The sequence below is a fragment of the Poecilia reticulata genome, chromosome 11 (assembly GCF_904066995.2).
Source record: "Poecilia reticulata chromosome 11, P_reticulata-male-v2, whole genome shotgun sequence".
NCBI lineage: Eukaryota > Metazoa > Chordata > Actinopteri > Cyprinodontiformes > Poeciliidae > Poecilia > Poecilia reticulata.
In genome coordinates, this window is record NC_088840.1 from 22030724 (window position 1) to 22055368 (window position 24645).

At 36.4% G+C, this 24645-nt stretch overlaps 4 protein-coding genes across 5 annotated transcripts; all 4 read left to right on the top strand.

Annotated features, from left to right (window-relative positions):
* The first annotated feature begins 768 nt into the window (after nucleotides 1–768).
* LOC145553657 (uncharacterized) lies at nucleotides 769–5692 on the top strand. Its single transcript, XM_081612459.1, has 2 exons — nucleotides 769–1095; nucleotides 2069–5692. The coding sequence occupies exons 1-2, from the start codon at nucleotides 1032–1034 to the stop codon at nucleotides 5122–5124; spliced, it is 3120 nt and encodes a 1039-aa protein (XP_081468585.1). The 5' UTR covers nucleotides 769–1031; the 3' UTR covers nucleotides 5125–5692.
* Nucleotides 5693–6051: 359 nt separating this feature from the next.
* Nucleotides 6052–9969, top strand: LOC103472594 (uncharacterized). Its single transcript, XM_008422348.3, has 2 exons — nucleotides 6052–6346; nucleotides 6990–9969. Exons 1-2 carry the CDS (start codon nucleotides 6190–6192, stop codon nucleotides 8693–8695), a joined length of 1863 nt encoding a protein of 620 aa, XP_008420570.2. The 5' UTR covers nucleotides 6052–6189; the 3' UTR covers nucleotides 8696–9969.
* Nucleotides 9970–10841: 872 nt separating this feature from the next.
* On the top strand, nucleotides 10842–19697 carry LOC103472595 (uncharacterized). Of its 2 annotated transcripts, none has more exons than XM_008422349.3 (2): nucleotides 10842–11127; nucleotides 12664–15476. In XM_008422349.3, exons 1-2 carry the CDS (start codon nucleotides 10968–10970, stop codon nucleotides 13761–13763), a joined length of 1260 nt encoding a protein of 419 aa, XP_008420571.1. In that variant the 5' UTR covers nucleotides 10842–10967; the 3' UTR covers nucleotides 13764–15476. The 2 variants fall into 2 exon arrangements, with proteins under 2 accessions (XP_008420571.1, XP_008420572.2); XM_008422350.2 differs by lacking the exons at nucleotides 10842–11127; nucleotides 12664–15476 and adding exons at nucleotides 15928–16255; nucleotides 17270–19697.
* A 765-nt stretch (nucleotides 19698–20462) lies between these two features.
* On the top strand, nucleotides 20463–23935 carry LOC103472592 (uncharacterized). The gene is made up of 2 exons (XM_008422345.3): nucleotides 20463–20770; nucleotides 20988–23935. The coding sequence occupies exons 1-2, from the start codon at nucleotides 20608–20610 to the stop codon at nucleotides 22643–22645; spliced, it is 1821 nt and encodes a 606-aa protein (XP_008420567.3). The 5' UTR covers nucleotides 20463–20607; the 3' UTR covers nucleotides 22646–23935.
* The last annotated feature ends 710 nt before the right edge of the window (nucleotides 23936–24645 follow it).

Below are 24645 nucleotides of genomic sequence, written 5' to 3' on the forward strand. Positions count from 1 at the left end.
CCTCTCTGACGGCAAAACAAAATGAAACAATGACTTGTTTTTAGACCTTCACAAAGTTAGATAAGATCGGTTTCACAAGTATATGCCCATCTCCCAAAATGAAAGAAATCACCTTAAGTAAAAAAAAACAAGCTTCAAAGAGAATAAAATGTAGAATTAGAATCAGAATAACTCAAATTGATTATTATTATTATTATTATTATTATTATTATGACTACTAGTAGTAGTAGTAGTAGTAGTAATGATGATAACAACAACAACAACAATAATAATAATAATTATAACCGGTTAGCACATTAGCAAAATCTGTGGAGATGATGAAGGAATGTTATATTACACTGTCAAAAGTAAGAGGAAGCAAGACTACAATTGATCTAAAATTTTAAATAGGATTAAAATGAAACTATTTGGTTTAGTTACTCAGAAATAACTCAAGAAATAGAAGTTATTAGGTAATATTTATCAAAGCACATTTGTAAAATACAGGGTGGGCCATAAGTTTCCATACATAGAAAAAGTAAACACTTTATATTGGACAACCGTTTTTTCATCACTGCACGTCTCGGACCTCTTTGTGGTTGAACTGCAACATTTCCAGTTTTCTGAAACTTGCAAATAAGTTTTGCCACCGTGTCGTCTGTGTGATGCTCATTCCATGTTTTCTGTTAAAATTTCCCGATCCAGCCATCAGTATAATTCACTTCTTTTCTCTTTTGTCAAACGCATCTTCTTGGGTATCTGAAATATAAATGAAATATACATTTAAAAATTCTCCTATGTATGGAAACTTAAGGCCCACCCAGTATAAATCTTTCAGTGTCTGGTTTACACTCCCTCCCAGTAGGTGGCGGTAAAGCACTTGAAGTGGTTCGCCAACCACCTCAAGACTAGAAGAAGAACGAGGAGGAGAAAAAGAAGAAGAAGAAAACTTCGGTTCAACCCTAGAAAGAGAGTTGATCAATGAGCAGTTAATTCCTGCTTAAGAAACATTCACAGTTTTTAAAAAAATTATCGTGAAGTTCGACAACGAGATGGATGGTCAGCCCAGACTGGTGAACGTAACCTGGACTCCCCAGATCATCTTGCTTCGAACAGGTTTGAAACACCGGCGATGCTAACATTTTACGGATAGGAGAATTAAAAAAAACAAATTTGGACAAGATCGTTGTTTAAAGTGTTACTTTATGAAACTTTACAAATAGAGAATTGGCGCGCTGCGCTTCCGATGTTTTGTATTCATTTGTTTTCGTGTTGACAGAGGGCTGCGAGCTACCGCACATCTAGTTGAGCTGAAGGACCCCACTTAGCTGCCCATGTCAATGCCGTTGACTTTACGGAACAATAATGTATTTGCACACCACAAAATGACTGTTTAATTTCATGGGGACATGTATTTATTTAATAGAATTTTTATTAATACTTTTTAACAGTGTTTGCTTATTTATTTACCTGAGTGTATTGTGTTAAAAATGTTTTTACAGGCGTTAGTCAGTGATACCAAGGCAACTACAAAAAAAATTATTTTAGTTAAAAAAAAAATCAGTTTTAAAGATAAAACTTGGATAAAACGAAGATAGATTTATAATCCTCTATAGAATGTGTATTTATGGAAAATTTAATTTAGTGACGAAAATTGATCTAAAAATAAATTACTGCTAACTTTAGTGTAAATTTATTGGTGCAAATTTAATTGAAATATTAAAAGGAGTGAAAGGGCTTAAACATGCATTTGGTATTATTTGAAAAAAATATTGGTTCTTAATTTTAGCCCAAGCTATTAAGAAAACATTTTGAAGGTCCTAAGAGCAACAAGTTGCAGATCCCAGTGATAAATTAACCTGTGACAACTGTGCATGGCTTTATTTACAGGCCAAATGAAGATGCTGAAATCAAAACACATCAAATCTGGAGCTTGTACTTCAGACCCTTTCCAATTTTTGAAATTTGAATCTGGATAAATTGAACATTTTGACATAAAATATATGTAACTCATACATTTCATTTGATTACAATATGTACTTTCTTTTACTCATTTAAAAACTTGTTTTGTGTCTTTGTTTCTGTCCAGATATTCCGCTGTATTACATCGGTCAGGGAGGGGGAGTGTTGTTGAACCAGCAGCCAGTTTACCAGGAGAGGAGCTCCAGTTTAGCAGAACCTCTGCAGATTAAAGAGGAAGTAGTGGAAATGGAGAATCCTCAAATACAAGAGAAGCGTAAGGAACTTAAACATGAACAGATAAAAGAGGAAGAACAAGAACTTAACTTAACTGATGGGACCAGTCGAGATGAAGAGCATCTTAACTTGAAGACAGCGACTGAGGCCTTAATAGAGACTACTGCATTTAAGGACAAAGTTCACAGTGATCCAGAACCAAAAAGCAACATGGTCGTCTCCCAGAACATGATTGAAACTGAGAACCAAGATCGGGAAGAAAACAATCCTGAAGACGAGGAATCAAGCAGAAATGAAGAGAAAATCAAACGGCTTGATGAAAATTCTACAACTTTAGTGCTAAAAAATAACGAGGAAATTCACACAGACAACAGTGTGTATTCTTGTGCAATTTGTGATGAATCTTTCACGGAAAAAAAATTATTGACTAAACACACAAGAATTCACAGAGTAGAGAAGCCTTTCTCGTGTAAAACTTGTCAAAAAGTCTTCAGTAAAATAAGTAAATTAGCTCGTCACATGAGCTCTCACAGAAATGAAAGGCCTTTCTCGTGCGATACCTGTGGAAAAACGTTTGCTGATAAAAGTACTTTAAATAAACATGTGAAAATCCACGCACCTCGGACGCCACACACGTGTCACATATGTGGGAAGACTTTCATTCAGAAAAATGCTTTAACCTGTCATGTCAGATTCCACACAGGTGAGAAGCCTTACTTGTGTAATGTTTGTGGAAACACTTTTTCTCAAAGAGCTACTTTACATCGTCACATGAAAAGTCATGTTGCTGAGAAACGTTTCCCGGGAGGGGGAGTGTTTATGAATAAGCAGCCAGTCTACCAGGAGAAGAGCTCCAGTTTATCCCAGCAGGAATCAGAACCTCTGCAGATTAATGAGGAAGAACAAGAACTTAACTTAACTGATGGGACCAGTCGAGATGAAGAGCATCTTAACTTGAAGACAGCGACTGAGGCCTTAATAGAGACTCCTGCATTTGAGGAAAAAGTTCACAGTGATCCAGAACCAAAAAGCAACATGGTTGTCTCCCAGAAGACGACAGAAACTGAGAACCAAGATCGGGAAGAAAGCAATCCTGAAGACGAAGAATCAAGCAGAGATGAAGAGAAAATCAAACGGCTTGATGAAAATTCTACAACTTTAGTGCTAAAAAATAGTGAGGAAATTCACACAGACAACAGTGTGTATTCTTGTGTTATTTGTGATGAATCTTTCACGGAAAAAAAATTATTGACTAAACACACAAGAATTCACAAAGTAGAGAAGCCTTTCTCGTGTAAGACTTGTCAAAAAGTCTTCAGTAAAATAAGTAAATTAGCTCGTCACATGAGCTCTCACGCAAATAAGAAGCCTTCCTCATGCAATACCTGTGGAAAAACGTTTGCTTATAAAAGTACTTTAAATAAACACGTGAAAACCCATGCACCTCGGACGCCACACACATGTCACATATGTGGGAAGACTTTCATTCAGAAAAATGCTTTAACCTGTCATGTCAGATTCCATACAGGTGAGAAACCTTACTTGTGTAATTCTTGTGGGAACACTTTTTCTCAAAGAGCTACTTTACATTGTCACATGAAAAGTCATGTTGCTGAGAAACGTTTCCCAGGAGGGGGAGTGTTTATGAATAAGCAGCCAGTCTACCAGGAGAAGAGCTCCAGTTTAGCCCAGCAGGAACCAGAACCTCTGCAAATTAATGAGGAAGAACAAGAACTTCACTTAACTGATGGGACCAGTCGAGATGAAGAGCATCTTAACTTGAAGACAGCGACTGAGGCCTTAATAGAGACTCCTGCATTTGAGGAAAAAGTTCACAGTGATCCAGAACCAAAAAGCAACATGGTCGTCTCCCAGAAGACGACTGAGACTGAGAACCAGGATAGGGAAGAAAGCAATCCTGAAGACGAAGAATCAAGCAGAGATGAAGAAATCAAACGGCTTGATGAAAATTCTACAACTTTACTGTTAAAAAATAGTGAGGAAATTCACACAGACAACAGTGTGTATTCTTGTGTAATTTGTGATGAATCTTTCACGGAAAAAAAATTATTGACTAAACACACAAGAATTCACAGACTAGAGAAGCCTTTCTCGTGTAAGACTTGTCAAAAAGTCTTCAGTAAAATAAGTAAATTAGCTTGTCACATGAGCACTCACAAAGATGAAAGGCCTTTCTCGTGCGATACCTGTGGAAAAACGTTTGCTTATAAAAGTACTTTAAATAAACACGTGAAAACCCACGTACCTCGGACGCCACACACATGTCACATATGTGGGAAGACTTTCATTCAGAAAAATGCTTTAACCTGTCATGTCAGATTCCACACAGGTGAGAAACCTTACTTGTGTAATGTTTGTGGAAACACTTTTTCTCAAAGAGCTACTTTACATCGTCACATGAAAAGTCATGTTGCTGAGAAACGTTTCCCATGTACGATCTGTGGAAGAGGTTTCGATCTAAAATGTTCTTTAAATATTCACATGAGAACTCACACAGGTGAGAAGCCTTTCTCATGTGTGTCCTGTGGAAAACATTTTACTCAGAAAAGTAGTCTAAATTTTCACATAAGAAGTCGCACATGTCAGACTTCTCGTCAAAGCCACGTGCCAACTAGCATGTCTAAGAGACGTTTCCCTTGTGTGTCCTGTGAAAAAACGTTCAACAAAAGATCGGAGGTCACACGTCACATGAGGTCTCACACGGGTGAAAGGCCTTTCGCTTGTACGACATGTGGAAAAGGTTTCAGTGTAAAAATGGCTCTAAAACATCACTTAAGTGTTCACACAGGTGAGAAGCCTTTCCCCTGTACGATCTGTGGAAAAAGTTTCAGACAAAAATATAAATTAACTTGTCACATTAGAGATCATAATGGTGAGAAGCCTTTCACATGGTCTGTGGAAATGCTTTTGCGAGAAGGTATTTGTTGAACCACGATAAGGTGTAACCATGTAATATTTTCATGCATTGGGGTCCTGATTAACTCGCAGCCTAAAAGCTGGAATAACTGAATAATCACAATTAAGTTCATAACCTCTTTTTTTAAATTTTTTAAGTAAATGAGAAGAATGTAATATTTTCTAGAAACTTCCTATTCTAAAGGATTAAAAACTGAAATATAAATAAGCAGTATGTCTTAACTGAAGAATAAAGGTGTATGAAATTGTGGACAAGAATTTTGTTATCTGCTTTGTCTTTTCAAACTTCCAGTCGGTCATGTCAAATAGCCACGTTCTGGTTCTGCTGGAGGTTTCTTTATGTCTCCACTGTTGCCACATGCATGCTAGATGTGAGGGTTTACTTGAAAGTCGACTGAATACTGCAGTGTAATCTGCTGGGATTCCTTTGAAATAGAAAACTTTCTAATCTAATTTGAATAATAAAGTGAACTTGATACATTGTTTGATAATTAGGATTCATTTGAACGTGTGATTGAAATGACTTTTTTCTCTGAAGTGTCGATTTGTTGTAAATTGTTGCAAATGTAAATAAACTGAATTGGATTAAACTGAATTGTCTCTTATTTAGAAAGTGTAAAGTGTTAATATATTAAAAATTTTTGTGACTACGTGATATTTTGGGTTACATTGTTGGTAGTATGGGGACCATGCACTTTTAGAAACGAGTCAAGTGATTTAAATAATTATTTTTCTGTAAATTAACAGTGCAGTGTTTGTCTGCTGAAAAACAACTCATAACATCGTGTCATACATGAAGTGAAGGTGCGGTTCGCTACACAATCCATAAAAAGCCGTTTCCACTCGTCTTGGTTAAGTTTATATTTTTTAGCTAAAGTTAGACGGATCCTTTATAAGTGCAGTCAAAATTCAAAGCGGAACTAAACTACGTTACGGTTTCTTCCGTAGCGTGTTCGTGTGACACGGAAAATCCAAAATGTCCAAAACAACATGAGCAGCGTTAGCTTTCCTTCAGCTCTAGGGAACGTGAAAACGAGGAAGGTGTGTGAGCTCAATATGTGAGTGTTTGTGGTAAAAATGTCTTCAGTTCAGCTTCAGGACGAGCAGCTAAATCCTTCTAAAGAAAAGTCTTCAGAGTTTGAAGAAATTATCGTCAAGTCCGAGGAAGAGACGGATGGTCAGAGTGGACTGCTGGATTTAACCCGGACTCCTCTGATCACCTCACAACAAACAGGCATGAAACACCAGCGACAATAACGTTTTACTAAGGGGTTAATTGTTGTGTTAAGATGATTGTGTTTCCGTATCTGTTGCGCTTCTATACAGTATTTTACGACTGATATCGAGCTGGATTAAAGGGCTATTCCACCGACTTTCTGTTTGTAGGAACCTTATATAAAAGAAGCATAGCTGGAAAATTACAATACATGGATAGATCATTTAAATTTTAAGAAACCACAAAAATTAATCTTTTTTTATATTTGTTTAAAATCTTCTATGGAAGTTTTGGGATTAAATTGTACAATTACGGTATCCAGCTTGAAAATTTTATCAGTCTGACAGCTCAAACCTGAAGAGAAATATTGTACACTGATGTGGGGTGTTGTTGTTTCCACAAAGTTTTATATCTAATAATAAGAAAAATAGATCAAAGCGAACATTACTAGTACTTTAATGTCATTTTGTTGTGGAAATTTGATGCTGAACTACTGAAGTTATCATTTTTAGCTAACGTTAGTAAGAGCCAGCTTGCGGATGTATTGACGAAATTAAACTGAGAAAATAATCTTCAGATGCACTAATGAGTTAATGTGACTTTAGTTATATTTTACTTACTTTTTTAAAGATTTTTTTTGCCTTTCTTTCTCTTTCTCAAGACGATTTTCAGGGGGAGAAGGTTTTTAATGACCAACAGCAGTGTATCCAGGAGTCGACCTCAGGTTTAGGCCAGAAGGAACTGGAACGTCCACAAATAAAAGGGGAGTGTAAGGAACTAGTACATCTCCAGATAAAAGAGGAGCAAGGACAACCAGAAGATCTTCAAATAAAAGAAGACCAGGGCGATCTAGAACATTTTCTGATTAAAAAAGAACAGGAGGAAATACAACATCTGCAAATCAAAGAGGACGAGGAGGAAATACTATGTGTGCAGATAAAAGAGGAAGAGAAAGAACTTCATCCTGGCTTTGTGGGACAAGATGGAAAACAGCTTCTGCTGAAAGAGCAGACTGACACCTTAATGGCAACGCTGACTAACAAGGAAAAATACTGCAGTAAACCAGAACCAAACAGGGTCCAGCTCAACTCCTGTGATCTTCCTGAAGCTGAGAACCAGAACCAGGAAGGAAGAAATCCAGAGGATTCAGAATCAACAAGAGCACAATTACCAAAACAAAATAGAAGACTTCAGAAAACCAGAGAGCACAGAAACAATGTTGACAATGCAAAACGAAAAAGTCTTAAAAATATATCTTTAGGTAAGAGCAGGTATTTTTGTAAAACGTGTAATGAAACATTTTTTCATAACAGCACGTTTATTAGACATCTGAGAACTCATACAGGTGAGAAGCCCTTTTCATGTACAACCTGTGGAAAATGTTACAGGCAAAAGGGTCATTTAACTGATCACATGAGAACTCACACAGGCGAGAAACCCTTTGTGTGTAGCATTTGCGGAAAAAGCTTCAGTCAAAAGAGCCATTTAACGATTCACATGAGAATTCATGCAGATGAGAAACCTTTCTCCTGTGTGATCTGTGGAAAGAATTTTAGCCAGAAGGGTCAATTAGCTTATCACAACAGAAGCCACACAGGTGAGAAGCCGTTTTCGTGTATTGTTTGTGGAAAATGTTTTGGTCAAAAAAGTAGTTTAACTTATCATATGAGAAGTCACACAGGTGAGAAACCTTTTTCGTGCATAAATTGCGGAAAGAGTTTTAGTTTGAAAGGCAATTTAATATATCACACAAAAAATCACGCATGTGAAAAGTCGTTCCACTGTGTCACTTGTGGAAAAAATTTCTGTAAGATGGAAAACTTTACAACTCATCTGAAAATTCACACAGGTGAGATGCCTTTTTCATGTATCACCTGCGGAAAATCCTTCAGCCAAAAAAAGAGTTTTAATACTCACCTAAGGACTCACACAGGTGAGAAACCTTTCACATGTAAAATCTGTGGGAAAAGTTATATTCAAAAAAGTAGCTTAACGTATCACATGAGAATACACTCGCTCGAGAAACCATTTTCATGTAGTACTTGTGGAAAAAGTTTCTGTAAAAAAGATGTATTCAAATCTCATTTGAGAAGCCACACAGGTGAGAAGCCTTTCTTGTGTAACACATGTGGAAAACAGTTTACTCGCAAAAGTTTTTTAACAGTTCACCTAAGGGTTCACACTGGGGAGAAGCCTTTCACGTGTTCTATCTGTGAAAAATGTTTCACTCGGAAAAGTTTTTTAACAGTTCACATGAGAACCCACACAGGCGAGAAGCCTTTCTCATGTTCGTCCTGTGGAAATACTTTCAGGCAAAGAGCCCATTTGATTTGTCACATGCGAACCCATACAGATGAGAAGATGTAATTTGGTGAATGCTTTGAAGCATCAAGGAGCTTGGGCACTTTTTTAGAAACTGAAGTAAGCGAAAAGTAAAAAAGCTTCATATTTAAAAACAAATATTGCAAAAATGCCTTCAGAAATGTGTCTAAACTTTCTTGAACATGTAACATCTCTAATAATGTATCACGCTTGCAGTTTTTAATAAATTAAAGATGTTTTTTGGAGCAAAACATACAATTTTCTATATTTTCGTAAGCATGACATTGATTTCCACTGTTATGCGGATGACACCCAGTTCTATGTTTCCAGTAAGCCCGCCTCCAACCTCCCACCGTCTTCGCTTACTGACTGCTTGACTGAAATAAAATCCTGGTTCTCCTCAAATCTGCTTAAGCTTAACAGTGACAAAACAGAGGTTCTTCTCATTGGTACTAAATCTACTCTGGCCAAAATCTAAAACTTCAGTCTTGTAATTGATAACTGTCCCGTTTATCCCTCCCCTCAGGTAAAGAGTCTGGGTGTCATCCTTGACAGCACTCTGTCTTTCCAGTCTCACATTAATAACATTACCCGCTCGGCTTATTTTCACCTACGCAACATCAATCCCCTCCGCCCCTCCCTTACTCCCCATTCCACTGCCATTCTTGTTCACTGTCTTGTGACATCACGCTTTGACTATTGCAACTCCCTTCTGTTTGGTCTCACCCAGAAATCTCTTCATAAGCTCCAATTGGTCCAGAATTCAGCTGCCCGTATCATTACCAAAACCCCATCCATGCACCACATCACTCCTGTCCTGCAAAGACTCCATTGGCTGCCCACCAAGTTCTGCATAGATTACAAAATTCTTCTGTACACTTTCAAGGCCCTTTACAATCTCTCCCCACCATATCTTTCAAATCTTATTCATATTGCCATTCCCTCTCGCTCCCTCAGATCATCCTCCTCTATCCATTTCACTGTCCCCTCTGCCCGTCTCACCACCATGGGGAGCAGAGCTTTCAGTCGCTCTGCTCCCCAACTATGGAACTCATTACCACCATACCTTAGAAACATAAAGTCATTATCAAATTTTAAAACCAAACTCAAAACACACCTTTTTAGATCTGCCTTTTCCATATGACACAATTGGTTTGCCTGATTTTACATAGATTTTATATAGATACATTGTTTTGTTTTATTTATTTCTATCTATTTTTAATTGTTATATTTTATTTGTTTCTGTCACTATTTTTTACTCTTGTACGGTGTCCTTGAGTGCCAGAAAGGCGCCTTTGAAATAAAAAAATGTATTATGTGTTTTGTCTCTGTTTCTATTCCTCTCCAGAAAGCAAATAAAATGGACCCTCAGTATTTGTGGAGGTTAGGGACCAAAGCTGCCTGCCATTAGATTTAGAAAGCAGAAACAAATCCAGTCTACCACATTCACAAGTACAAGATCACACATTAGTTCTAATGTAGGAAAATTAAAATATGTATGAAAAATCGATATTTAAAAGGTTCTTATCCTGCTTGGTGCAAATGTCAAGACATAATGTACTAATTATGTGCAAACCAGGTACATGTTACACCATTGTAGGACGTCTGGCATGACTATAAAGTCAAGACAAAGCACAATGAGTGAGAACTGGGTCAAGATGCAGCATCACATGATGCTGCTTGAAGAGATTATTTGGATTCCTGAACCTTCCTCGTAAGAGTGACTGGACCGGATAGGAGTCTGTTGTCTGTGAATAATGTGCTAATAAAAATAAAGTGTTGGCCAAACTGAAGCAAAATTTTAAAAAAGTATTTTCTAAAAATTTACCTAAGTGCCTAACATTTGATAAATATTCATTTTAATATTAAATTCTGGTATCTGACAATAAGTCTATTTAAAGAAATGACATAACTACAAAACAAGATTCAGGCATAAGAAATTCTTTATCAAATCAAAACCTGTCAATACAAAAAAATATAAGACTAATATGTACAGTAGGTAGTGTATACATGTTAGAACAAGGTTTATGGTGTTTGCTGTGTCTTCTTGATCTTGTTTATTTTATTTTATTTTCCCAAAAGCTCATTCAGGTGAATGTAGTTATTTATTACCTCCTCTGCATATTTCTGGGGTCTTTTGGAAAACGTGTAATACCGTCTTTCTCCAGCAGATGGCAGTAATGCAGCCTATTGGATTTCAGCTATCGGAGAATGACATACTTCCTGTGCGTCACGTAATAACACAATGGAAGCTAATGGAGCTGCTAGCCAGTTTTGTTTACATTTTGAGCTGAGTAAATGACTACCTGGAGAAACAATGTCTTCGCTTTCATCTCAGAGAGAGTTCACCAACGAGCCTTCACCTCCTGCTGAAGAAACATTAACAGACATTAAAGAAATCATAGTAAAATCCGAGGAAGAGATCGAGGCCAGCTTGGATTTCAGCGAAAAAACCCAACTACCCGTAAAACGTTCAGGTATGAAGGTCCAGGCGTGGTAATGTCATTTTACCGATAAGATCACGTGTCTGAATGTTGTTTGATGCCGTTTAAATGTCATTTTAAAGCTATAGAGAACATTCAATTACATAAGCTGAGGTTATACGAACTCAAAGATGAAGTATTTCACATTTTTGGCGTTTCTTTTTATAGTATGATTATTCGGTACTGTAAGGAGGGTCTTTCCACGGGAGTTTTTGAAAGAGGGAAGCTAAAGAGCAGCCAAACTACCCGATCGTTTGTCTCTGTAAATTAGCTGCGCCTATACACTGTGTATTATGGTATCAGTACTGTTGTGTGCTGCTGTTGCATCTGTGACCTTCAGGTTTTGTGACTTCAGAAGGCAATAAAATACATGTTGGCGAATAATGCAAAATCCTCCGAACAACAATTGAATTAGGAGAGATCCTTGAGCTTTTTTATGCTCAAAATATTTCAAAGAAATACACATCTAGAAATTAGGGATATGAATTGGCATAGAGGGAAACTAACAAACATAAAACATCTTTTTATAAATATCTGCATATTAAAATATATATTGTCTACAATATGTAAATATTTCAGTGTTCTCTAAATCTGTTTAAAGAGGACAAATTCAGACATTTTTTGTACTTCTATCAGAAACTTCTTTAAAATGGTTGTTTTAATATATTACCTTTTTAGGTATTACAAAGTAAACCTGTATCATTGCTTGTATTATACCTTAAGTATAATTTAAGTTTTAAGTTTGGAAAAGCTCAATTAACTCTTGTATGATTGGAGGAGAGATTTGTGGAGCTCTGGTTCATCCAAACCTCTCCAGTTTAACTACTGATTGTGTTGATTGCTTTAAAAAATGATCTCTTTTTAAATTCTTGCATTTTAGTGAACAGACATCATTTTTGTTGTCCCAAAAGATCTTAAAAAAAGAGTAAAATTTTGTCTGAGATTTTGTACATTTTAGCAACATTTGCAGATAAAAGGTGCATTTTGCTGTTGTTTTTCTGCCTTGTTTAAACCACAGCATCTATTTCCATCTCCACACCAGCCTCTGCAGCAGCACACTGAGTGAAAAGCAGAATTTGCTCTTCATTTGGAGCTCTCTACGTCAAGAAAGCAGACCAAAGTGGATCCAGTGAGGGTTAGAGGAAGGAGTTTGGCTCAGAAAACGTTTTGCAATAGGGAAATACTTTTAACATGGGAAGTGAGAATAAGGGCAAAGGACGAGATTTTCCAAAATGAGCAACAGAATGCTTACTTGTAAAGGTTTAAGTGAAACAAATTGACAATTTAAAGAAAGAGAAAAGTGAAGCAATGACATGATGCAGAAGCAGCTGTGCATCCAGTCATAACATAATATGCAGTCCATGTTTTTATTTTTAGAAGATTTTCTCTTTTTGTGGATTTCCGCTGCTCAGTATCATAAAGTTGGATTATTTTAGGTTTGAATTTAGTTGGTATTAAATCGCTTGTTTGGGGATAAGTTGGACAATTAATCAGTTTCATGTCATTTTTCATGTCTGTTTGCTTTTCTAGACGTCCAACATCACGATGTTAAGAAGGAGGAGGATTTTTCTGACCAGGAGGAACCAGAGCCTCTGACAATGAAAGAAGAACAGAGTGAGCCACAACATCTGCAGATAAAAGAGGAAGAGAATGAACTCAGCATCGGTCCGGATGAAGAACAGCCTGTGGTGAAGAAGCAGGAGATGAAAACCTTTCCTGCGTCTCCTGCCGGTGTAGAAATAAGCTGCAGTGAACCCGAACCAATCGGGGAGCAACTCGTCTCTCAGGACGGCTGTGATGCTGAGAACCGAAATCAGGAAGAAAGCAATGATGAAGACACAGAAATAAGCAGCGATGAAGAATCGAAACTAATTAAGAGACGTCCGAAAACCAGACGGTATGGGAACAATTCTGACAAATTAAAACAAAAAGAGAAGAAGAAAAGTCACAAGGATAAAAGTCTGTATTCATGTACGGTGTGCGATAAATTGTTCTCTCAAAAGACTCACTTGATCTACCACACGAGAACGCACACAGGTGAGAAGCCTTTCTCATGCAAGTTTTGTGGAAAGTGTTTCAGTCGAGAAAGTATTGTGAACAACCACCTGAGAATCCACACAGGCGAAAAGCCCTTCTCGTGTCTGACCTGTGGAAAAAGTTTCACTCTCAAACATAAGTTAACGGATCACATGAGAATTCACACAGGTGAGAAACCTTTTCCGTGCAACGCCTGTGATAAATCTTTTAACCTGAAAAGCAATCTGAAGCAGCACATGAGAATCCACACGGGCGAGAAGCCCTTCTCGTGTGTGACCTGCGGTAAAAGTTTCAGTCAAAGAAGTCAAGTGACGCTTCACATGAGAAGTCACACGGGCGACCGACCTTTCTCGTGCGCGACCTGTGGGAAAAGTTACAGCCACAAAGGTCACCTAACTGATCACATGAGAACTCACACGGGTGAGAAGCCATTTTCATGTCTGACATGTGGAAAGAGTTACAGTCAGAAAGGCCATTTGACAGTTCACATGCGAATCCACACAGGTGAGAGGCCGTTTCCGTGTAGCACATGTGGAAAAACCTTCAGTCGAAGAAGTCGTCTAAAAAAACACGCGAGAATTCACACAAGATAGGAGGAGTCCTGTGTGACCTGTGGGAAGCGTCTCAGTGTAAGGAGCCAAGAAGCATTTTTTACATCTCCTCACATAATTCTTCTAATTTTGCTTTTTGGTTCTTTAATGTTTCAGATTGTAGCATCCGTGTCTGAACAATGTTCACTTGAACTGATGGTTAATAACACATCTCTAATGAATGTGTCTTCAGGACAATTTTGTGTTGTATACACTCATAGAGCTGCACGGAAAAAATTAAAACTACTGTTTGCTCACACACACACACATAGGTTCACTTTAGAGTGACATTAGGTCATACTAAACAAATTCAAGCATATCTAAATAAACACCAGCTTAAACTTCTCTCCTACTAAAGTTTAACATGAATGGAACGGCAACTACGGAGCAAAATTGGGGCCATGAAGTTTGTTCAAAAGAAAAAAAAATGTAACTAAAATTTGAAACCGAAATTCCTCTGATATCACATGAAGAATTTTAGGTTTTGGTAGCAAATACCTTTTTTGTCAATTTAAACTAAATTTAAATGTATTTCAACTAAAATCTGGAATGAAATCTTTGTTTTTAAAGGAAAACAAGAATAAAAATGCTTTCTATTTATGATAAATAATAACTTTGGTCACATACTATATGTGACCTTTACATGAGAAACTTTAGCTTACTACTTTAATTTGTTTTTACAGCGTAAATTTAACAACAAACTTTATGTTTGTGATATTTTTTTTGTTCAACAAGAAATGTGATTAAATATTTGAGAGGTTCTAACAAATACCAGATATGTACTTTCTGCAAATTACCAGTCCTTTTATTAACGTTACCCTAAAATTTTAAAGAAATCTTCTAAACAAATGTTCATTTTATCAAGTATCCTCCACTACATATGCACTGTTTATCTTAAATAATCGAGTGTTTCTTCCAGTTCCATCATTTTTCCTAAATTTCTAAATATTTCCATGTTATTAGTTTTACTCCATGATTTATAAGCAACCAGATAGTTAATTTAAATTCAATTGGTTAAAAGTTGTATTATCTTATAATCTGAAGCTAATAATTGTTTCAGGCCTACGGTTTGGATTAAAATCTACTTTTAATCTGCTTTAAACACAGAGTGCCTCACAAACTAAGCAGTAATATTTATTCTGCTTTCAAAAATATTTACATATTTGGACTAGTACACTATTTTGAAGAGAAAGGTAGTTTATCAATAAGTAAATAAAACTTTGTTTAGAACCTTATAGATCACTAAGTGCTGAACACAAAAAAAACTAAACATTAAACATAGCAAATCACATGATATGAGTTTTTAAGATGGTCGGCTCTGTGTCTCGTTAAAACTGTGAGCACATCGGTTTATGGTGATATTTTTATGTTAAAATGACATGCACATATTGACAAAGGTATTGGTTCGCACTGCTACTAACAGTTAGCCTTGTCACTGAGCACAAGACTCAGCGAATCCACTGGTTCCCACTTTGCAAAGTCAGCAAACTTAAACTGGCTGTGACCTCATGAAGAGTTCAGAGGTAAACGTGTAAAAGTTTGTAATTATGTCTCATTTTCCATCTTGGTTGTTAAATGCAAAAAAGTTGATGACATTGTTATGTTTATGTAACTTTGCTTTACAGTATGTTACAAAACAACCACAGCACTGTACTGGAGTCCAGTTGTATTTGTAGGGTTTTATTTATGAAATATAAAAATAAATACTAAAAATCATTGCTTTGTGTTATTTGGTTGTTCATAAGAAACTGTATATTTATATAAGCTTACAGTTTTTTATGACATTTTCCAACATGTTGTTTGCAGTAAACTGAAAGAGCCATGAAAAGCAATCAGCATATTGCAGGTGGATGTGAGTTCAGACAATTTATTTCAGGCTGTTTTGAAACTGTAAAATAAAATAAATTACCAGTAGTCGGTAATGAATAGTGGATTGTTGCAGAAAAGTATTGGTTTTTCAGTTTTAAAGTTATGGTGTATTTATTTCAGGAAAGCATAGACCTAAAAATGAGGATGACTTATCCTGCCAAATTTGACAATAGATGACATAACTAAATAAGTGTAGAAATTATTTATTTATTAATTATTTTGGCAGGGTATGTCCTCCGTATTAAAATGGCTTTTGGCATAGACATGCTGTAAAGCCATTGTGATACACGATTCATCCATAGAGTGGCAATAATTCGCAAAAATAGAAGAGGAAGAAGAAGTAGAAGAAGAAGAATCCTCCAACTGAGATGCTAACGGTGTTAGCTTATCTTCGTCTGGTGTCATTTTGAGTCCCGTTGTGGTGTCTGAGCTGAATTTATGGGTATCTATAATCACAATGTCTTCACCAACGTGTAAGGAAGAGCTTAGTGACGATGAATTAACTCCTGTCGAACAAACATTTACGGAACTTAAGGAAATAATTGTAAAGTCCGAGGAAGAGATCGACGGTGAGCGCAGACTGCTGGATGTCAACCGGATACCCCAGATAATCGTTCACCAAATAGGTATGAAACACCAGGAGTGCAAAATTTAACCTGATGAGAGGATTTACAGATGCTTGATGCGGTTTGCAGTTAATTTCCGAAGTTAACGTATTACAGAGCAGTCACGTAAGTTTTCTGGTGTTATCCGTTTCATTTCGTCCAACCCATTTCTTGTTTACGAGGTTTTGCCTTTTCTTAAGTCAATCTACAAATCGTTTTTCATTTGCGGTCAAGCAAGCCAACGGGTCGCCCTGGGCTGAAATTAAGCGCCGCTCATATATGGTGTATTACGGCGTTAGAGCTCTGTGGGCAGGTGTTTGCGATCTGTTGGTTATTAACATCTGTAAGAGAGGAGTCTTACGTTTCATTTGGTTCATATGAATTTAATAAAAATTCTAATATTTTTCTCAGAATTCAATTTTTTTTTTATAGACTGTCAGATTTTCTTTTTTTTTTTTTTTTCTTCTCACCAAAAGGTCAAATCCTCCATACATATAAAATAAAATTCAGGTGTAACAGCATGTAGGTTCACACTAACATATAAAAACTATTAAAATATATCAAATGTAAACAAAAACAAACATTAAAAATACACTGTGCAGTAACTATGAGATTATAACCTAAAAAATATCGTGCAACTATGCAAGAAATGTGCAACTGAGTAGGTTTTCTGTTCTTAATTATGTAATGGTTATTTGTAATTGTGCATTAACAGGCATCATGATTAACTTTGCTTTGTTGCACTGATCTTACCTGGTTGCATTTCAGGAGAAGTGGCTGACAGAGCCAGAGAGTTGAGCTACTGTTTGCATTCACTGAGTTGTAAACAGTGAATGTTTGACGTTATGTTGATACAGCTGCCAGCGGTTTGCTGCCGAGTTATTAAATGAAGCATAACCTGTATCTCCGCTGTCGGCTCAGCTCTACAGATTATGGGAACACAACATTCCCAAAGTATTGTGCAGGGTTTTTTTTTTTTAAGTGTTTTTAGTTTTCTTGGATAATAAGCAATTTTTTTTCTGTTTGCTTCTTCAGATTCGCAGCATTATGTTGAGAAGAAGGAGGTTCTTGTTGGCCGGCAACTTGGGAACCAGGAGAGGAGCTTCACATTGGACCAGGAGGAACCAGAACCCTTGCAGATCAAAGAAGAGCAGGATGAGCTGGAACATCTAGAGACTAAAGAGGAAGAGGATGAAGTCTGCATCAGTCATGATGAAGCACGATTTGAGCTGAAGCAGGAGACTGAGACCGTTATGGTGACTCTTTGTAATGAGGAAAAATACCAGATTGGACCAGAACCAAAGTGGAACCAGATCATCTCTCAGGATCCTTCTGGAATTGAGATCCAGCATCAGGAAGGAAGCAGTGATGAAGACTCAGAATCAGAGACAGATGAAAAAGAGCAAATGCAAAACAAGAGATGCCAACATAATAACAATGCGTGTTCTTGTGAAATTGGTGCCGAATTTACTCCTCACAATAGTCTTTTGTCTCAAAGCATGGAAAATCACACAGAGGAAAAGCCTTTCGCATGTGTGACATGTGGAAAAAGTTTTTCTCAAAAAAGTTTTTTGACCAACCATGAGAGGGTCCACACCGGTGAAAGGCCTTTCTCGTGTTCAATTTGTGGAAAAGGTTTTACTCAAAAAATTCATTTAACTCATCACTCCACTACTCACACAGATGAGAAGCCTTTCTCATGCTTGACCTGTGAGAAAACATTTAGGTTCAAAAGCAGTTTGAATATACACGTCAGAATCCACACAGGTGAGAAGCCGTTTCCATGTATGACCTGTGGAAAAAGCTTTAATCAGAAAGGTAATTTGATTTATCACATGAGAATTCACACAGGTGAGATGCCGTTCTCGTGTAGCATTTGTGGAAAGGGTTTCACTCAAAGAAGTCAGTTACAACTACACATGAGAAGTCACACAGGTGAAAAGCCTTTCTCCTGTGTGACCTGTGGAAAAAGTTATAGTCAAAAAGGAAATTTAACTTGTCACATGAGAACTCACACAGGAGAGAAGCCCTTTCCATGTCTGACCTGTGGAAAGAGTTTCACTATCAAAAGTCTTTTAAACAAACACCTCCGAACTCACACAGGCGAAAGGCCTTTCTCCTGTGTGACCTGTGGTAAAAGTTTCCTTCAAAAGACTCACTTAACGGATCACCTGAGGATTCACACAGGTGACAGGCCTTTTTTGTGTATGACTTGTGGAAAAGGGTTCCTTCAAAGAACTCATTTAACAGATCACATGAGGATTCACACTGGTGAGAAGCCTTTCTCATGCAACACTTGTCATAAAACGTTTAGCCTAAAAAGTAATTTGAATTTACACATGAAAATTCACACAGAATAGAAGTCTTCCAAAACACGTTCAACCAAAACTGGAAAGATCTGTTATAAAACACACAAATTTGCACATACATATGCAAAGTTATGTAAACATCTCACCATCCCAGCCTAGACTCTTAGGGAAAAGTCTAAAGCTGACTTGGACTGGATAGACTGTTCTCCTAATAATTTCCAGTACAGTGTTTATATACATATGAAGCTGTTACAATTGAATGTTTAAAGCATTTTTATAAAGTTATAACAATATGTTGAATTGATGTTTTTGAAGTTACTTGTCCACCTTCTTGTAGTGCATGTAGTAGGAGTTGAGTACACTGCTTTCAGCTGATAATATTCAGGTTTGTTTAGGAAAACTCGATTGTCTTTTTGTTTTATTTCCCAGACACAAATTGAAAGTCCAGTGTAGAGTCAGAGTGCAAAGGGACAGAAAGACCCTGACAGAGCCGAGAATCTTTGACCAATCAAGTCTACAAACAAGTTTAATCTACCTGTGCAAAATTTGGTTGCATTGGTTGAAATCTTTCCACCAGATGGTTTCTTGAGTAACTTCAACAAGATGAAGTTTTGGAGTGGTATAGCCAAACTCTGGACTGAAATCCAATTCGGATACTGTGTGTCGGATGATCCTAAACATGCTGTTGAAAAGCCTCCGACATTGCAGAATTAAAATGTTTCCCCAGCGTAAAGTGGGCCGAAATTCTTCAGGGGTGAAATTAAACTTAAACACTAATTTCCAGTTATAATGAACGGTTGTGACATGTATGACTCCACTGATTTTATTTTTATTTGTTAAGTACCATGAGGTGTGTTGTGAATTGGAATTGGAATATATGAACTGATTTTAATTACATTGATTTACTTTTTCTTTTAATAAAATAATCATTTAAAATGTGCTTTTCACAGTGTAATAAGGCTACCTTATTACAGTATTACAATTTTGCTGATAATTTGAAGTCAATAAAGTTTTACTAAAGCGCAAAAACAAAAGTAACTATGTCTATATACTTATATTTCAAATCTGTGTATGTTGGGAACAAAGATAAACAATTTCAATTCCCTTGTTTGTGCGTGGAAACATGACCAATAAAGCTGATTTTATTTCTCATAGTAAGCTACTTTTTTTTTATTAAGAAGAGCATAAAAAAGTTTTAGAAAGTGAAGTGGCATCTGTAAAAGACACAAGGGGAGTCTGTAAAATATCTAAAAAATAAAGGCATTTTTTTGAGTAAAGGGAGCATGCCTGAAGTCTCTTTTTTTAGGAATGTGCTAGTTAAATTATGGTAACCCTGGATAGGATAGGATCTTACACATAAAGTGCATCTTTCGCTTTTAACACGTGTAGAAGCCATTAAATCGTAACAAGTCTAAAATTAAAATAAGGTTCTTTTAAAAAAAAAAAAAAGTTCTGCTATCCTCCAGACCAGTTGGTGGCGTTGTTTGCCAATCGCCAAAAAATCTAATCGAAGAAGAACAACCAATAAACGTGATAAAAAGTATAAAATTAATCAAAAATTGAGGAATATGTGGCTGACAGAATGGGATGAAGATAGCAAAGGAAGATGGTATTATAGGATTCAAAAGCAAATATTGGAAATGGGATGAGGAAGGAAAAACAGAAGAGAGAAGAAACTGTTACGGTTAAGATTTGAACATACTACACTTAGCAACTCATTCACGATAAAACAACATAAGACAGGAAAATGGCAATATTGTAAGAAAATGAAACAATATAACATATTATTTTAATTTGATATGAGATAGAAAGGAGATTAATGTTGGAGGAATTTAGAAATATAAACAAACAATTAATTTGAGCCACACTCCATAATGCCCGCCACCAGGTGGCGGGCGGTAATGCAACCGTAACATTTCTTGGCAACAGCCAATAAAAATCAACAACGAGAAGAAGAAGAAGTCAACGTGATGCTAGCAGCGTTAGCTTTCCTTCTTTTCTGCTTTGAACAATTCTAAAGAGTTTGATCAACTGTAGGCAGAATGTGTGAGTGTTTGCACTAAAATGTCTTCAGTCCAGCTTCAAGGAGAGTTTATCAACGAGCAGTTAACTCCTGCTGAAGAAACGACAGAGTTGAAAGAAATCATCGTGAAGGAGGAAGAGATGGATGATCAGCGCAGACTGCTGGATTTCTCCCGAAATCCTCAGATCATCTTACACCGAATAGGTAGGAAACAGCAGCTATGATAAAGTTTTACTGGAGGTGCAGAGTTTGGATTTAGGAGTTAAATCGTTCACTTATAAAGATTTATTAGCGGAGATTAGGCAACGAAAGTTAACTTCCGGTTGTAGAAATGGTCTAATTCTAATAGTGAATGTACTTTTTTTTTTTTACCTGCGATCCGTCCGCTGAGCCTTTCTCTTGTGTTTGTTTGGGTTTTCAGACCACGAACTGGGTCATGTTTGGAAAGAAGAGGCTTTCTCACACCAGCAGCTCTGTAAACAGGAAAGGCATTCCAATTTGGACCCGGAAGAACCAGAACATCTTCAGATGAAAGAGGAGGAGCGAGAGCCAGAACATCCCCGTATTAAGGAGGAACCATTAGAATTTTGCAAAAGTGAGCATGAAGAGCAGCTTGAACTGAAGCAGGAGAATGAAGATACATTTATGTCGACTCCAACTCATGAGGAAAATAACCACATTAAACCAGAACCAATCAACAACCAAATCATCTCTCAGGACTTTAATGAAACTGAGAACCAGGATGAAAAAGTAAACCATCATAAAAACTCATATGTACAGAGGAAAATTCACAGAGGGAAGAGGCCTTTTCTGTGTATGACATGTGGAAAGAGTCATGCAAAAAAATCTGACTTGACATCTTACTTGAAAACGCACACAGGTGAGAAACCTTTTGCCTGTAATACGTGTGAAAAAACCTTCAAAAGAAAAAATTCACTAACTATGCACATGAATATTCACACGGGGCAGAGGCCTTTTGCCTGTAATGCCTGTGATAGAACGTTCATTAGAAAAGATGCCTTAAATGTACACATGAAGGTTCACACTGGGGAGAGGCCTTTTCTCTGTGCGACATGTGGAAAAGGTTTTCTTAAAAAGATAGATTTAGCAGTTCACGTGAGAATTCACACAGGTGAGAAGCCTTTTTTGTGCAGGACCTGTGGGAAAAGGTTCAATCGAAAATTTGTGTTGATGGATCACATGAGAATTCACACAGGTGAGAAGCCTTTTAAATGTCTGTCCTGTGGAAAAAGCTTCAATCGTAAATCTGGCTTTTATATGCACAGCAAAATTCATACAGGTGAGAGGGATTTTTCTTGTGAGATTTGTGGCAAAAGTTTTATTCAGAAAATTAATTTGTCTCGCCACATGATGTGTCACACAGATGAAAGGCCCTTTCCCTGTAGTACCTGTGGAAAACAGTTCAGATCAAAACATACATTGAGCAGCCACATGAGAGTTCACGCAAGCGTGAAACCCTTTTTGTGTGTGAGTTGTGGAAAAAAGTTTAATAAAAAGCAAAAATTAATGACTCACATAAGAAGTCATACAGGTGAAGAGCCCTATTTGTGTGCGATCTGTGGAAAGGCATTCAGTGATTGCAGTTCACCGAAATCTCACTTTGCAGCTCACACAAATGAAAACCATTTTTCATGTTTGATATGTGGGAAAAGTTACATGAGAAACACAGAATTGACATTTCACATGAAAACCCACACAGGTGAGAATCTTTTCAAATGTCTGTTCTGTGGAAAAGACTTTGCTAGAAAAGCTTTTTTGGATCGGCATGTCAGAACTCACACAGGAAAGAAACCTTTCTCTTGTACAATTTGCGGCATAGGTTTCAGTCAAAAATGTTTCTTGACTTCTCACATGAGGATTCACCCAGAAGAAATATTTTTTCCCTGTGATACCTGTAAAAAACCTTTCCGATCAAAAGATTTATTGAATGAACACATGAGAGTTGAGACATGCAAGATGCCCTTCTCATGCGTGATTGGTGGGAAAAAGTACAGCGTCTTTAGAATTACAGAGACCGTAAGCCCAAAAGGAATAGCCAGAAAACCAGAGGAGCCTTAAGTAACAGTTACAGTATTATGTAAAAGGCCACATACTTGTTTTTGTCAGAAATCTTACTGCAATGGTGTTTAAAATTTAAGTTTGGCAGATGTGTGTTGGGAGAACCACTGAGCTGAAGAACTAAGATCTAATAGGAAAACTATCCAGTCAGACATTTACTGTTGTTGAAACTAGTAACACTTTGTTTTTAATTAAATTTGTGTTTTAACAATGCAACTTGTTCATTTCTTTAATTAAACCTTAAAGTTAGATAATAGGGAATTCACAAAGTGGCACTGTGTGGTTTATAAACTGATGTTTATCATTGTTTTTGCTTGATTTTATTTGGACTTGGATTATAATACTATAGTCTTGATGTTGAGTCTTATTTTTTTCCTCTGTGTGAAAATAATTTGGTCAAATCTCTTTAAAATGAAGCCTCTTCGGTCTTTGAGGCGGCTCACTTTATTCTCATAAATGCTACTTAAATCACCACAGTAGTAGTTTATTACTTCTAAAAGTTGCAACGTCCTTTTGGACATGTGTTAATTGTCTGATAATTTGCAGCCAAAATGTACAATAAATAAATTCTAAAAAAATAAATGCTGAACAAACTCTGTGCAAATTACAGTAATTTCATTAACTGAGTCATTACAAACAAAAAATGCCGAACTAGATGTCAAGAATTGATCTATTTCTGAAAATGTTTCCTAAATTGAACATTTTTTCCTGAGGTGAATCTGGTGAACAGCTGGTGCATTTTTTTCTGTTGTGAACGAGTTTGTGCTTTAATTTTGCTCAATACTGTAAACGATTTAGAACTGCGAAACCGTCAAACATATGCATTCAGTGCCGGATGGTTATTTATCTCACTTATTACTGTAGATGTAGATTTCTAGTAGCCATAAAGAAAAGAAAATACTGTCACCTGGGAACTGTGTTAATGAAAACATGTTTCTAAACGTGAGGTTTCATTATGATGACGCTTCCATTCACAGATTCAGAGCAAATAACACGCTTTTGTTGGTTAATGAGATTTTGTGGTTTGTATTCATTGCTTTGAGAAATTAACATTTTATGTTTGGCTGTTGTGCAAATATTAATGTGAGAAATGTCCCAAAGCCACTGAAGGAAAAACTGTGAAGCCAAAATTCCTCGAGATCTGTAGAACTTCATCTCATTATGTTACACATTGTATTTGTCATTTTTTATGTTTTTGAGTTCTTAAAGGGAGTTTAGCATTTCTCATTACTGGATGTAAAATATTTTGCTATGGTTTATTTATTTTTTGTTAGTAAAATAAATGTGGAGTTTCTTTAAATTTCTCTCTTCGTTTTCTCTTTTCTGACCTCGACTCCTGACGCCTTTTGGAGGCCATTCCCAATCTTAAGATTTTTCCACATAATAAGAATAATATCACAGTTTATGTGTAACTCACAAATAAAAAGTGCAACACTGCTCAGACCTAAAACCACTGAAAATGTTTTTTTCAACGAGTTTATCAAGATTAAAGCTGCCTGTCATTTGATTTATAGTTGAAATTGATTAAAACAGAGTTGAATTAAGAATACTTTTTAAAAAGAAATCTTACACTAGAAGTTAAACTTTTCTCCTTTTTTTGAAGTTTAGTTCTTTGTAAATACAAATTTCCTATCAATTTTATTGCTGTCATTTTGAATTCAATATGTGGTATTTATGTACAGAATCTAGATTAATTGTGCTTTTTTCCTGATTTCTTTTACTACATTTTCTGCTTCTTGTCCACTGTCTTCGTTTTCTGATTGATGAACCAGATTATAAAAACTTAAAATATTTTGAACACAGCATATGAAATATTTTGTCAAGTTATGAGAATTTCAAAAGATACTTTTTCCCTCTTAGTTTTCAGTTTATACAGTTTTTACTTTTCTTACAAAAGAAAATTGGAACTGCAATAAAGGCAAATTAACCTCAAAGTGCAACAATATAAAACGACAACATTGAAAAGAGATTTGTTATTGCTAACAATAAAAAGTAAAATT

Coding starts and splice junctions, on each gene's coding strand:
- LOC145553657 (XM_081612459.1), top strand. CDS start 1,032: ATGGATGGTCAGCCCAGACTGGTGAACGTAACCTGGACTCCCCAGATC. Junction 1,096..2,068: donor GATCATCTTGCTTCGAACAG/GTTTGAAACACC, acceptor GTTTCTGTCCAG/ATATTCCGCTGTATTACATC.
- LOC103472594 (XM_008422348.3), top strand. CDS start 6,190: ATGTCTTCAGTTCAGCTTCAGGACGAGCAGCTAAATCCTTCTAAAGAA. Junction 6,347..6,989: donor GATCACCTCACAACAAACAG/GCATGAAACACC, acceptor CTCTTTCTCAAG/ACGATTTTCAGGGGGAGAAG.
- LOC103472595 (XM_008422350.2), top strand. CDS start 16,087: ATGTCTTCACCAACGTGTAAGGAAGAGCTTAGTGACGATGAATTAACT. Junction 16,256..17,269: donor GATAATCGTTCACCAAATAG/GTATGAAACACC, acceptor TTGCTTCTTCAG/ATTCGCAGCATTATGTTGAG.
- LOC103472592 (XM_008422345.3), top strand. CDS start 20,608: ATGTCTTCAGTCCAGCTTCAAGGAGAGTTTATCAACGAGCAGTTAACT. Junction 20,771..20,987: donor GATCATCTTACACCGAATAG/GTAGGAAACAGC, acceptor TTGGGTTTTCAG/ACCACGAACTGGGTCATGTT.